The following is an 11,031-nucleotide window of genomic DNA, read 5'->3' as shown; positions in this document are numbered from 1 at the left end:
AAGCTACGTTTAGGACATCCTGCTGGCCCTAAAAAACAAACACATAAAATCAGATGATGATCATGTAAACAATCTTCTTTTTGCCCTGTTTTACTGGGCTAATCAGTGAATACATATTATATGTATTTTTTAATTTTTAAAAAATGTTTATTCTTTGAGAGAGAGAGAGAGAGAGAGAGAGAGAAAGAGAGCATGAGCGGGGGAGGGGCGGAGAGAGGAAGACACAGAATCCGAAGCATGAGCGGGGGAGGGGCGGAGAGAGGAAGACACAGAATCCGAAGCAGGCTCCAGGCTCTGAGCTGTCGGCACAGAGCCCGACGCAGGGCTCAAAACCAGAACTGCAAGATCATGACCCGAGCCGAAGTCGGGTGCTTAACCGTCTGTGCCCCCAGGTGCCCCGGTAAATATACGTTTTATATAAAAGAGTGAGTTGAAGGCGAGGGTGTGACTCTTGGGCCGGCTGCCTCTCCTGTCATTTCTACCTTCCTCCTCCTACCATTTCTGTATCAGATGCCTCTCAGCTCCCAGGACAGGAAGAAGCCACAAGTCAGCGGGGGGCGGGGGTGGCCGTCAAGGTTGCACAAGGGAGATTTCCCAAGGAGGGTCAGGGTGATTAATAGAACAGGAATCTGTTTCGACACCCTCACAGCCCTGCCCCACCCCCCCCCAAAAAACCACCAGACTCGAGATGCTGATAAGAATTCTTTTATGTTATTCCAATAAAAAATACATTCATACAGAAATATAACAATCTTGCAAAAAACAATTTCAAATAAAATCTTGTAAAACAAAATTTTACAAAAATCTTACAAAGATTCTTTAGATAACAGGGTGCTTCAAAAAAAAAAAAGAAAGAAATTTCACTAATAGAAATTTTTTTAACGTCAAGCAAAAAGTTTCTGCTTGATTGAGGCTCAGTTATCACCTGAACAGAATGTAATTCTTTCCGTACTTGCTTATTATGAAAATTACAGGCATCAACACATATGGCATTGAGCCCCACCCAATCAAACAACTCCATGGTGTTTCGTAAGCGAGACAAGCCAGCGCAAGCCGTTGCCTTTTTTTGTTGTTTTTTTTTTTTTCCTTCTTCTTCTTGCCTTTTTTGTCTTTCGTTAACCTTCTTGCTTAATGGAATTGTTATGGCTAAGCAACAGAGCAGGGCCAAAAAAGGAGTTTCCCAAAACCCAGCAAATCAAGCGCCTGGATTTGGAATTGCCAAAAGAAAAGTGCATTTTTCCCCTCAGCAAAATGAAATGAGTTCTTCAGGTATGTGTATTCATCAGCCCAGATTTCAAAACAAAACAGAACAAAACAAAAAACCAGTTATGTGAGCTTTCATCACTGCTCATTTCCAGGAAGATCAAACAAAATACCAGGCCAGCCAGACTCATATGTATATATATATATACATATATATAAAGACAAGATCCACACCCACAAGCCAGCAGCTGGATGAAATATCAGCCATGCTGTGGTATGCCAATTCGGGGAAATGACTCGTTGGAAAAACTGGAACAATCTATTTGCTGGAAAAAACAGCTTCATCTGCATAAAAAGTATTCTAAAAAAGAATCCCTGTGACTAGCTTACTCTTAGGTTAGATGTTCTAATAAGGCTGAAATTCAAAATCAAAACCTTGGTGTGTCTGAGACCAATTAGTGGGCTAGCATTCCCCTCCGAGCCACTTTTGAGTGGCCGAAGGTCTCCTATTCTGGACCTGCCAATAATGACGAGCGAAGTCAGCAGTCTGGGAGAGATCTGATGGCAAGAATCTGTAGCAAATCATTAAATTACAGATAAAGCCTTTATAAAAGTTATAGTTTTCATTTTTACCTCCTTTATGGCCATTCTGAAATATCTCTTCACAGGCTGTGGAATTTTCTAGCTAAACATTCTCAGTTCTCCTTAAAAAAATATTTATATATTATCTATATATATGTATATATATATATACACACACACACACACACGCACACACATACACACACACATACACATACGTTACACACAAATATACATACACAAGAATTCCGCCCACTTTTTAAAAAAAGTAATATACTTTCTGTATTACCAACAGATACATGTGTGGAACTTGTGCCTTTTAAGCAAATACATTAACATGGTTTTTTATACTTCTGTGTCTTTAATATGCGTGACAACGTTACATATTAAATACAGCCGGTGTGTGATCTATACACAATGGTTGTGCAAAGTCTATATGAAAGTCTCATGGTGGCAGAAATGGTCTGATTTTCCAATGATCCTGTTTTCACTTTAACACTGACAGTCAAGTTGTCAAAACATATCGCGTAAATACTGACTTGTTTGGGGAGTTTTATCTCTCCGTTTGTCTTGGCGAAGGAGGACTTTTGTACGAGATTCGATTTTCTGTATTGTATATTGATACAGTACAATGCCAGGTGAAAAAAAGAGCCTTAATAAAGCATGCATCACCCATACCCCTGTATGAGACCCCCCCGCAGAAGGGCCACTTGCATAAGGCACCATTATTAAGATCTACAGTGCATTAACAGCTAGAAAACCAGAAATTAGTCCTCAAGGCATAAATAAGAGAAACTTAGCTGCATGAGAAAACAGTTTCGAAGCTTTAGTGGTTTTATCCACCCAACTGAGAAAAACTTTAGGTTCTGAGTCTAATGGAACATTAGACTGGCAATTCCCAGCCCTAGCACTCGATACCCAACGTAGGCCCAATGCCTTCACAGGGCATCACGAAATTCTCCAAAAAGGGAATTCAAATTCAGAATCATTTAAAAAATAATCCTATGCTGCACAACTGCCTTTCTGAAAGGGAGTGTTACAAAATCGAAGGGGGAGGGGGGGAGGATTGTGTATTGCCAGGCCCAGATGGCTAGGGATCGCTGAAGTTGACCAACCACACGTTAGCTGCTCAGTAACTGGGATCGACATTGCAGTCCTGATTGAAGAATGGAAAAGCAGATAGTTCCCCAGACCATGCATTACTTTTTGTCTTATAAGGAAAAGTTATCGATGTGTTATATTTGTAAATACACAGCTTAGACGACGGGTAACACATGAGCTCCTGTAGCCGGTAAACAAGCTACTTGACACATTGCACGTTTCATAGCTGCACCAGACACCGAACGTTCTCTCGCACGGGAAGGGGCTCCCCTCCCCACACCCACTCGCCACTCGGGGGTCAAGACCACCCACTCCCGCCCTCCATATGTTCCCTTCTTTTTTTTTTTTTTTTTTTTTTTTTTTAGTTTTTATTCTAAGGCGCAGACCCCACCCCCTAGGAAATGTTTGGTGGTCATCTCCTCTCGTGGTATATACTCCGCACACACAAAACATTCAAACTACGCGTTTGCTGCCTCTCGCGGCCTTGCCACCGCGAGACAGAAGCCTCGGCCTCATCACACAGTCAGAAATAGATCCTCCACAGACAGGCAACCCAACCGGTAACATTCTCAGTGCACATGCTCACGGCAAGGGCTTGGGGACCACTCGGAAGGCAGGTACCGGTGGTGAGTCGGGGCCACCCAAACACCACACACCGCGGGTGCCCTGCCGCTTCTGACGTGACGTGGTTCGCCCTCGAGAGACCTTCCCAGTAGAGGTCCTGGAGGCAGCTGGGTGGGGTGCAAAATGGCATGCTTTGGCTGGAACACGCACCCTCCTTCCACGGCTGTCTCTCAGCCTGGAAGCCTTTTAGCCCGCAGGATTCGCCGCTCTGCCCCCTCACAGGTGCCTCTTCATGTGCAGGGCCAGGTGGTCGGACCTGGAGAAACACCTGCAGAGCAAATCGGCATCCAACACGTTAGGTGTCCGCCTGCGCTGAGGCTACAGACCTGCGGCCTGGCCTTCGCCCCGCCCCCCTCCGGGCCTGCCCCACGCCCCGCCCCCCACCCCTCCCGAAGGGAAGTGGGGATCCACGGAGTCAGGGAGACTCATTCCCCGGACGTGAATGAAGGCCTCCACCCAGCTCTGGGGAGCACTTCACCCGACCTCACTACCCAGCCTTCAAGTTCCAAGGGTCACAAAGTATGAATGAAATCACTCTAGTCTCACGCGAACAGAACACAGTTCTTCCTAATTTGGGCAACTGGCATCTTACAGACGCTTTAAAAAAGTCCCAGGCTGAAATGACAAATGCCATCTCGGGACAGGAAAATGCCTGCCTTCTGCACCGCAAGCCTGTTCCTCGCTGGCATTCCGCGCCCCTGCACTTGGGGTACACATACCTGTCACAGTGAGAACATTTAAAAGGCTTGGCACCAGTGTGCTTTCTGAAGTGTCTGGTTAACTCATCGCTTCTTGCAAAACGCCACTCACACCCTTCCCATGAGCATCTGTAAGGCTTTTCTCCTGGGAAGAGAGCACACGACAGGCACACCGTGATTTCACTGAGCAGGAGGAGGTGTGCTGTGACCACGCACAAGGAAGGGGCTGGAGGAAAGTCAGCTCAGGGGCAAGCCCAGGGGCCGGCCTCCTCGGGAATTCAGTCCCCCTTCAATTAAGGACTTAGGGACGGAGCCCGGAGCCCGCACTCCAGGGGACACCCAGGAGCCCCCTCCGGACCTAGCCTTGGGCCATGTGACGGTAATCAGCGCTAACGTGTAAGAATGACAATTACTCAGACTGGCGAAATAGTTCTGGGCTGACGTGTCAGCCCACTGGACCCACAGCCCTGGCGGGGGCAGGCTTTTATAGCTCTCTCCATGGAAACGGTTTCTCTCAAGTGCTTATTTTGTTCCTTACTCACTTCCCTGTGGAATGAGGCTTTGTAGTTTCCTCCGGGAAGCGACATTTCTCCAAAACTGAGGTCATGAGTTTCTGGGAAACCCCATCCTCAGGCCTTCAAAGCACTTTCTAAATGGCCATCCGACGGCCAAGCTGTCTTCACCCGTTGGTCAGACAGTAAACACGAATTCACTACGAGCACTACCTGAGGGTAGTGAAGGTTCTGCCACGACCTGTCTGTCCTCAAGTGTGACGCCGGTCAGGACAGACGGGGACTCGGGGACCCTGACAGTTCCTTGGGGCTGTCGGAAGACTCACTGCCCCTGACTTGGGGGCTCCAAGGTCCCTGCCTCATCGCAGGGTGGGTCGGTTTACGCGACTCCATCCACCACATCCCTCCCGCCTCTGGAGCCTGTGTGATTCTGCCCCCGGTCACCCCAGACTATCACGGTAATTTCACATGCGACTGTCATCTAAGTTGTGGTCTTCTGTGACAGTCTTTTTTTTTTTTCCCCAACTGGTTTCAGAAAACAAAGGCCACGTGATACACAGAGAAATTCTCAGGAAGTACCCACACATCAGTACTGCCTCCCACGTTGCACACTGGCCAAGCTCCCGTCTCGCAGCACGGCTGACACCGGCGTGCTCCCCGCTGCCCGGCCACCCTTTGTCCCCACCCCAGGAGACAATTACGGGCCGCTCCACGTGACGGTCTGCACGGATGCCGCAGACCGGGCACCGCGGGCCTGGATGGGCAGGGAGGTTGGAGCGAGTGAGGGGTGTGGGGTGTAGGCAGAGAATGGGATTTACCTCATCCGGGTAATCTCAAAGTGTCAACCGTTCATCGGGCACACATGTCCAGTCCTTCCGCTCCTACTCTGTCCTCCCCAGAGACCCAACTCTTTTGGGGGAGGCATGAGGTGAGGACGCGTCCGCTCGCCGGGGCCCCGGCCCCCTCCCAGGGCTGGTGCGATTCAGCGGCGCCCACCAGCGGCCCACCTCCCGCGTGGCAGGAGGGACTGACCTGTGTGAGTGCGCTGATGAGCTTTCAAGTGCGAGCTTTTGGTGTAAACTTTCCTGCAGCCGTTAAAGTGGCACCGATGCACCCTCCTGCGGCCATCTGGGGATGCGTCCCCGCTGCCCTTGTCACCCGGCTTCCCCGCAGTCCCACTGCGCACCTTCCCGGGAGGGTGCGGCTCGCCTGGCATGCAGCCCCACAGGTGAGAAGCCTCCCTGCTCAGTTCTGGAGAAGAAGGGGGTGTGGAGGTGACGGACGAGCTCAGGGTCCCCGAGCCGACCAAGACTTCGCCGATGGGGTCGGAGGAAAACTTGGTGGTGGGGGACAGTTCCTCGGAGCTGTCGGAAGACTCACTGCTCACGTCCGAGTTGAGGCTGTGGGTCTCCACGTTGTAAGCACAGCCGGGGCTGTTCAGAGCATCCTCGGGGGGAGTGGAGGAAAGCTTCGGGTCCGGATCCTCCTTTTTCTCCCGAGCCAGGATGATTTTGGTCCACAGATCTTCCTGGCTGTCGAACTTGATTTCGGAGGCCGACACATAGCAGGGCTCGCTCTGGAGGTAACGCTCCAGCTCCAGGCAGGTCTGTGCGAAAGGAACCACAAGAAGGCACGTGATTGTGACGACTGAAAATGGAACCGAAAGCAAGTTGCCAAAAAACATGCAGGAATCAAGGGCAGGTAGACCGTGGCTGTGGCCGTGGCCGTGGCGCTGTACGAATCGCGTCTCTAGGAGAGCGAGGGGGAGGCTGTTTCTAGGAAGGGATATGCACTCGGAAGAAAGACCAGAGGTGGAGCCTCTCCTGGCCTTCCCAGGTCGGACCTGTGGCCACAAGGACTGATGGTCACGAAGCCATTTTGGTTACAGTTACCGGTGGTGTTGACGTTACTAATGAGTTTCCGTGAGCCACACAAAGAAAACCGGCCTGAGACAGTCCCCCCTCCCCGCCCGACAGGTTTAACCAGATTATCTGACAGTGTGGAGCACCATGTGCTTGAAGGAATGCCCCAGCCGCCCTCCCTTCTCACGCACAAGACAGAAAGGCTGCCCAGCCCGCAAGGCAATGTGTTCTGACATTGCGTGTGTCTGTCTTTAGAGACACAGCTGAGAGCACAGGGCCACGCTCAGCCAGCAGGCGCAGCCCGCTGACGGTCTGTGTTCGGGGGCATCAGTGGAGCTGCAGACAAACCACCCCATTTCCTGCACAGCCCCGACCCAGGAGGCTCTCAACGAATGCCATTCCCAAGTGCAGGGGCCGTGCTCACCCACAACTTTAATGACTTCCACAGTGGTCCGAGAAAAACAAGAGCTTCAACAACAGGAGTGGAGAAGTAGTTCCAGAATGGCCATCTGCTATTGTAAAGAATGCAGGAGGGGAAATTCCTCCCCAGCCCTGCTGGGAGTCCCACAATGGACAAGAACTTTATCTACTGGCCAAGAGTACAACTGTATGAGTCATCACTCTGTTTCTTTCACGCAATGCCAAAGGAGACTTCCTTTTGAAATTCTGATCAGCGGCCAGAAAAGGACCCGGTTCAAACATACATGCAGGTGTCACGGACAGTGCCCCTCCCCAGCCCCACAACCAACCTTTCAAGAAGCTACAACTGCCGAGAGAGCAGCATCCCCTCTCCCCACCATCTCAAACTTCCTAGCCACTGGAAAAGAAAAACGGTAGGAAACATTTTAGGATTACATTGTGTCCGCCCTTATCTCTACTAGGATCAACTGCCTGGGTGCCCATATAAGGCTGTCCATACGACTGCATTTCTACAGATTTCAGTTTCTACAGCAAACTCTGCAAATCACGTTCAGGACCCGCAAAGCCTACCCAAAGGGCTCGTGCTTGCTTACTGAGCAAATGTGCCTGCTAGAATATAGCACACACCCTTCCCCCTCCCCACGGATTCGTCACATAGCCAGCATGAGCAAGCAAAGGGGGAAAAAAAAAACATCATTGTTTTCTCTTTACCCCTAAAATCAGACGTCTGAGTTACAGGGCATACTAGGTGCTCTAAGGACAGACACCAAGGGCTCCAACTGATGTTCCAGAGAAAAAGGAAAGCACATTTACTGAGGTCGTGCTAAACTTTCATAATCTGGCTAATTTAAAAATCTCCATTATGCCGATCAGCCCCAGGGACCGAAACGCAGCTCTCTCTCCGAGAGTTTAAAAGCCTCTGAAGGCCACCGGGAGCTCAGCCTGGCTTGGGGCCCAAATCCCAAATGCCCGAAGGAAACTACTTAGATCAATTTCAATCACGTCCTGGGGAGCAGCTACTTTAGGAGGAAAGGGGGGGAGGGGAGAGGAAGGCAGAACGGGGCTGGGAACGATTAAGCAGGCAAGTGAAGGTTGCAACACTTTGCATTTCATCCCCTTTAAAAGCTTTCTAGGCTTTGAAACCCACAGAATATATTTGATCTGCTAATTCACTTAGTGACAAAAAGCGAACAGCCTAGCAGGGGCAGAGACAGCCCTGACCCCTCCTTCTATCTTTTTAAAGACAATGGGACGAGTGTCAGAGTCTCCTCTCTCCCTTCAGGCAATCCTAACAATTGGGGGGGGGGGTAATAACTTTCTTAAATGTCCAATGTCAAAAATTCCAGTTCCACTAAAAAAAAAAAAAAAAAAAAAAAAAAATGCCGGAAACTAGGACTCTTCTTCTCAAACTCAGACTTGAAGCAATTTGGACGGGCTCATTGTCATATGACTGATAAGTCACTGGTTGTGCAAACATTGTTGGCTCTTTTTTTTTTTTTTTCCTGGTCAACAAAAGAAGCAGGTAAGAAAAACAAGACAGATCCAAACACATTTTAAGGATTCCAAAGAGGAAAAAGACACTGGAAATGGCCCAGTAGAGAAAAGGAGCCGGTGGATGTGTCCCTGGTGACATTTTTAATTAAAAAAAAAAAAAAAAGAGTCTATGTACAGACACCAAAAAAAACCAAAAACCAAAAAACAAAAAACAAATCCAAAAACAAAAACAGATTCCCCATTTAAAAAAAAATACCCTTGGCAGTCCATGCAAGTTCATATGACAAGATCCAGCTGTGGAGTCTGGAGCTGGTACAAACACCAAACTTCCGCCAAGGGCTCGGGCCGGGATCAGGCCGCGGGGCTGGGACTGCCCTCCGGAGGATGCAGTCCAGGAGCCCCAGAAACGGGCGAAAACAGTCCGAGAGGCGACGCGCCGCTGCGCCCCACTCATATGACAACTCCGCTCCACGCCGTGAAAGGCCCCTTTTAAGTGCCTTCCGCACGCAGGCAGCAGAAGTACGTTTTAGGACTAATTATTTCAAATTTTTGTTTTTAATGTACCCAAACCATTGAACAAGAAAAAAAAAAAAAAGAAGAAGAAGAAGAGGAAAAATAAATGCACCTCCAACCACACACCATCCTGGCCGTGCGTGCATGCACTCCCTCCTCGGTGCACCGGGCACCTGGCACACGAAAATTCCAATTTACCTGTTGCCAATATTCCTCCAGGGAGGGCAGCGCCGAGAAGTAACCAGTCTCGTGCACAATCTGGAGTTCCTGGAAGATGCTGCACATTGGGAGTACATCCATGTCGGGTTGGAAAAGACAGTCACTGCTGTTGTGAAAACAGGGAGGTGTGCGGTCTGGAGTCGAGAGCGCAGCAGCCGTGCCTGCAGCGCCGGGGAAAGTTTCATGCAAACTCAGTGCACAGCAATTAGGCGCCGCGGGTTCGGATCCTGCCGGAGCCCAGAGACGCGCTCGCGAGCCCACACAATATTTGCAAACACCGGACTGACTGCAAACGTAACCCCTGCAAAACTTCCCTATTCAAAGCTCCCTGCCAGCCTCCCCCTCTTCCCCGCCTGGCTCCCCCCACTCCCTCCCCCCCACGTGACTCGCCCGCGCCCGCCCCGTGCACCGCCCAATCACGCTGCGCCCGGCCCGGGGGCTGCGCGCCGGTGATGTCAGCTGCGGCCAATGGCAGGCGGTGACTCACAGCGGCCCCGCCTGGCGTGACCGAGCCTCTCCATCACAGCCCTCGCCATTGGCTCAATTCGAACTTCAGGCGGCTCTGATTGGGAGGCGTCCTCGCAGGCTATTTTTAGCAGGGTATATAAGGCGCGGGCTGCCGCGCGCCGGAGGAGTCGGCGCTGGGAGGTGCGGGCCGAGCGGCTCAGTGCGCCCGCGGCCGGCCGAGGGAGCCGCTCCTCCTGTCCCCGGCCCGCGTCCCATCCCCCGGTCCCCGCGCCCCGGTGCCCGGGTCGGTCCCCGTCCGGGTCGCCGGGGCCCGGCGCTCGGGCCGGCAGTCCCATCGCCGTGCCCCCCGGCCCCCGGTCCTCGTCAGTCGTCACTCAGGCCCCGTCCCGGTCACCAGACCGGCGTGCTCGTTCCCGTCCCGCCTCCCGGACCGGTCACCTGGGCCCCGTCACCGGGTCCCCGTCCCCTGCTCCCCGGCCAAGCGGCTCCGGCGCCGCGGCGGGGCCGAGCGCAGCCAGGCGGGCCCCCTGTCCCCTCTGTGCACCCTCTTCCGACCCCGGGACCGCGCTGCTCCCCTCCTTCGTCCTCAGCTCCGTCCCTTCCGTCCCTCCCGTCCCTCCCGTCCCTCCCTTCCCTCCGACTTCTGGGCGCCCTGCCCCCTCAGGACCCTCTGTTCCCCCCGACCGCCTCCATCTCCTCTGACCCTTGTCCGTCCCCCCACCTTCGTCCTCCGCTGTCCCCTGTCCATCTTCTGTCCCGCCCCGTCAGTCTTCTGTCCACCGCCCCCCATTCTCTGTCCATTTCCTGTCCCCCCGTCAATCTTCTGTCCACCGACCCCCCATCTTCTGTCCCCCATCCACCTTCTGTCCCCCCATCCTCTGTCCCCCGTCCACCCTCTGTCCCCCCGTCAATCATCTGTCCACCGCCCCCCATCCTCTGTCCCCCCATCCATCTTCTGTCCCCCCTGTCAATCATCTGTCCACCGCCCCCCATCCTCTGTCCCCTGTCCATCTTCTGTCCCCCCGTCAATCATCTGTCCACCGCCCCCCATCCTCTGTTCCCTGTCCATCTTCTGTCTCTGCTGCCCCCATTCTCCTCTGTCCCCCATCCATCTTCTGTCCCTCCCCCGTCAGTCATCTGTCCACCGCCCCCCATCCTCTGTCCCTCGTCCATCTTCTGTCCCCCCGTCAATCATCTGTCCACCGCCCCCCATCCACTGTCCCCCGTCCATCTTCTGTCCCGGCCATCAATCATCTTTCCACCATCTCCCATCCTCTGTCCCCCCCATCCATCTTCTGTCTCCGCTGCCCCCATTCTCCTCTGTCCCCCGTCCAT

At 52.3% G+C, this 11,031-nt stretch overlaps 1 protein-coding gene across 1 annotated transcript; it reads right to left on the bottom strand.

Annotated features, from left to right (window-relative positions):
• Positions 1 to 689: 689 nt before the first annotated feature.
• On the bottom strand, positions 690 to 9,556 carry KLF6 (KLF transcription factor 6). Its single transcript, XM_058682020.1, has 4 exons — positions 9,208 to 9,556; positions 5,753 to 6,326; positions 4,230 to 4,353; positions 690 to 3,778 (listed from the first exon to the last, which is right to left on the bottom strand). The coding sequence occupies exons 1-4, from the start codon at positions 9,307 to 9,309 to the stop codon at positions 3,727 to 3,729; spliced, it is 852 nt and encodes a 283-aa protein (XP_058538003.1). The 5' UTR covers positions 9,310 to 9,556; the 3' UTR covers positions 690 to 3,726.
• Positions 9,557 to 11,031: the final 1,475 nt, after the last annotated feature.

The sequence above is a fragment of the Neofelis nebulosa genome, chromosome 8 (assembly GCF_028018385.1).
Source record: "Neofelis nebulosa isolate mNeoNeb1 chromosome 8, mNeoNeb1.pri, whole genome shotgun sequence".
In the NCBI taxonomy this organism is placed as follows: Eukaryota; Metazoa; Chordata; class Mammalia; order Carnivora; family Felidae; genus Neofelis; species Neofelis nebulosa.
Note: the sequence above shows the minus strand (reverse complement) of the source record. Positions and strands in the feature narration are given on the sequence as shown.

Bases quoted from the DNA above. Each gene is read 5' to 3' on its own strand.
- KLF6 (XM_058682020.1), bottom strand. From the start codon at position 9,309: ATGGATGTACTCCCAATGTGCAGCATCTTCCAGGAACTCCAGATTGTG. The intron at 6,327-9,207 runs GTAAATTGGAAT...CCTTTCGCACAG, and splicing joins TGGAGGAATATTGGCAACAG to ACCTGCCTGGAGCTGGAGCG. The intron at 4,354-5,752 runs GTCAGTCCCTCC...CTCTCTTCCCAG, and splicing joins TCATCAGCGCACTCACACAG to GAGAAAAGCCTTACAGATGC.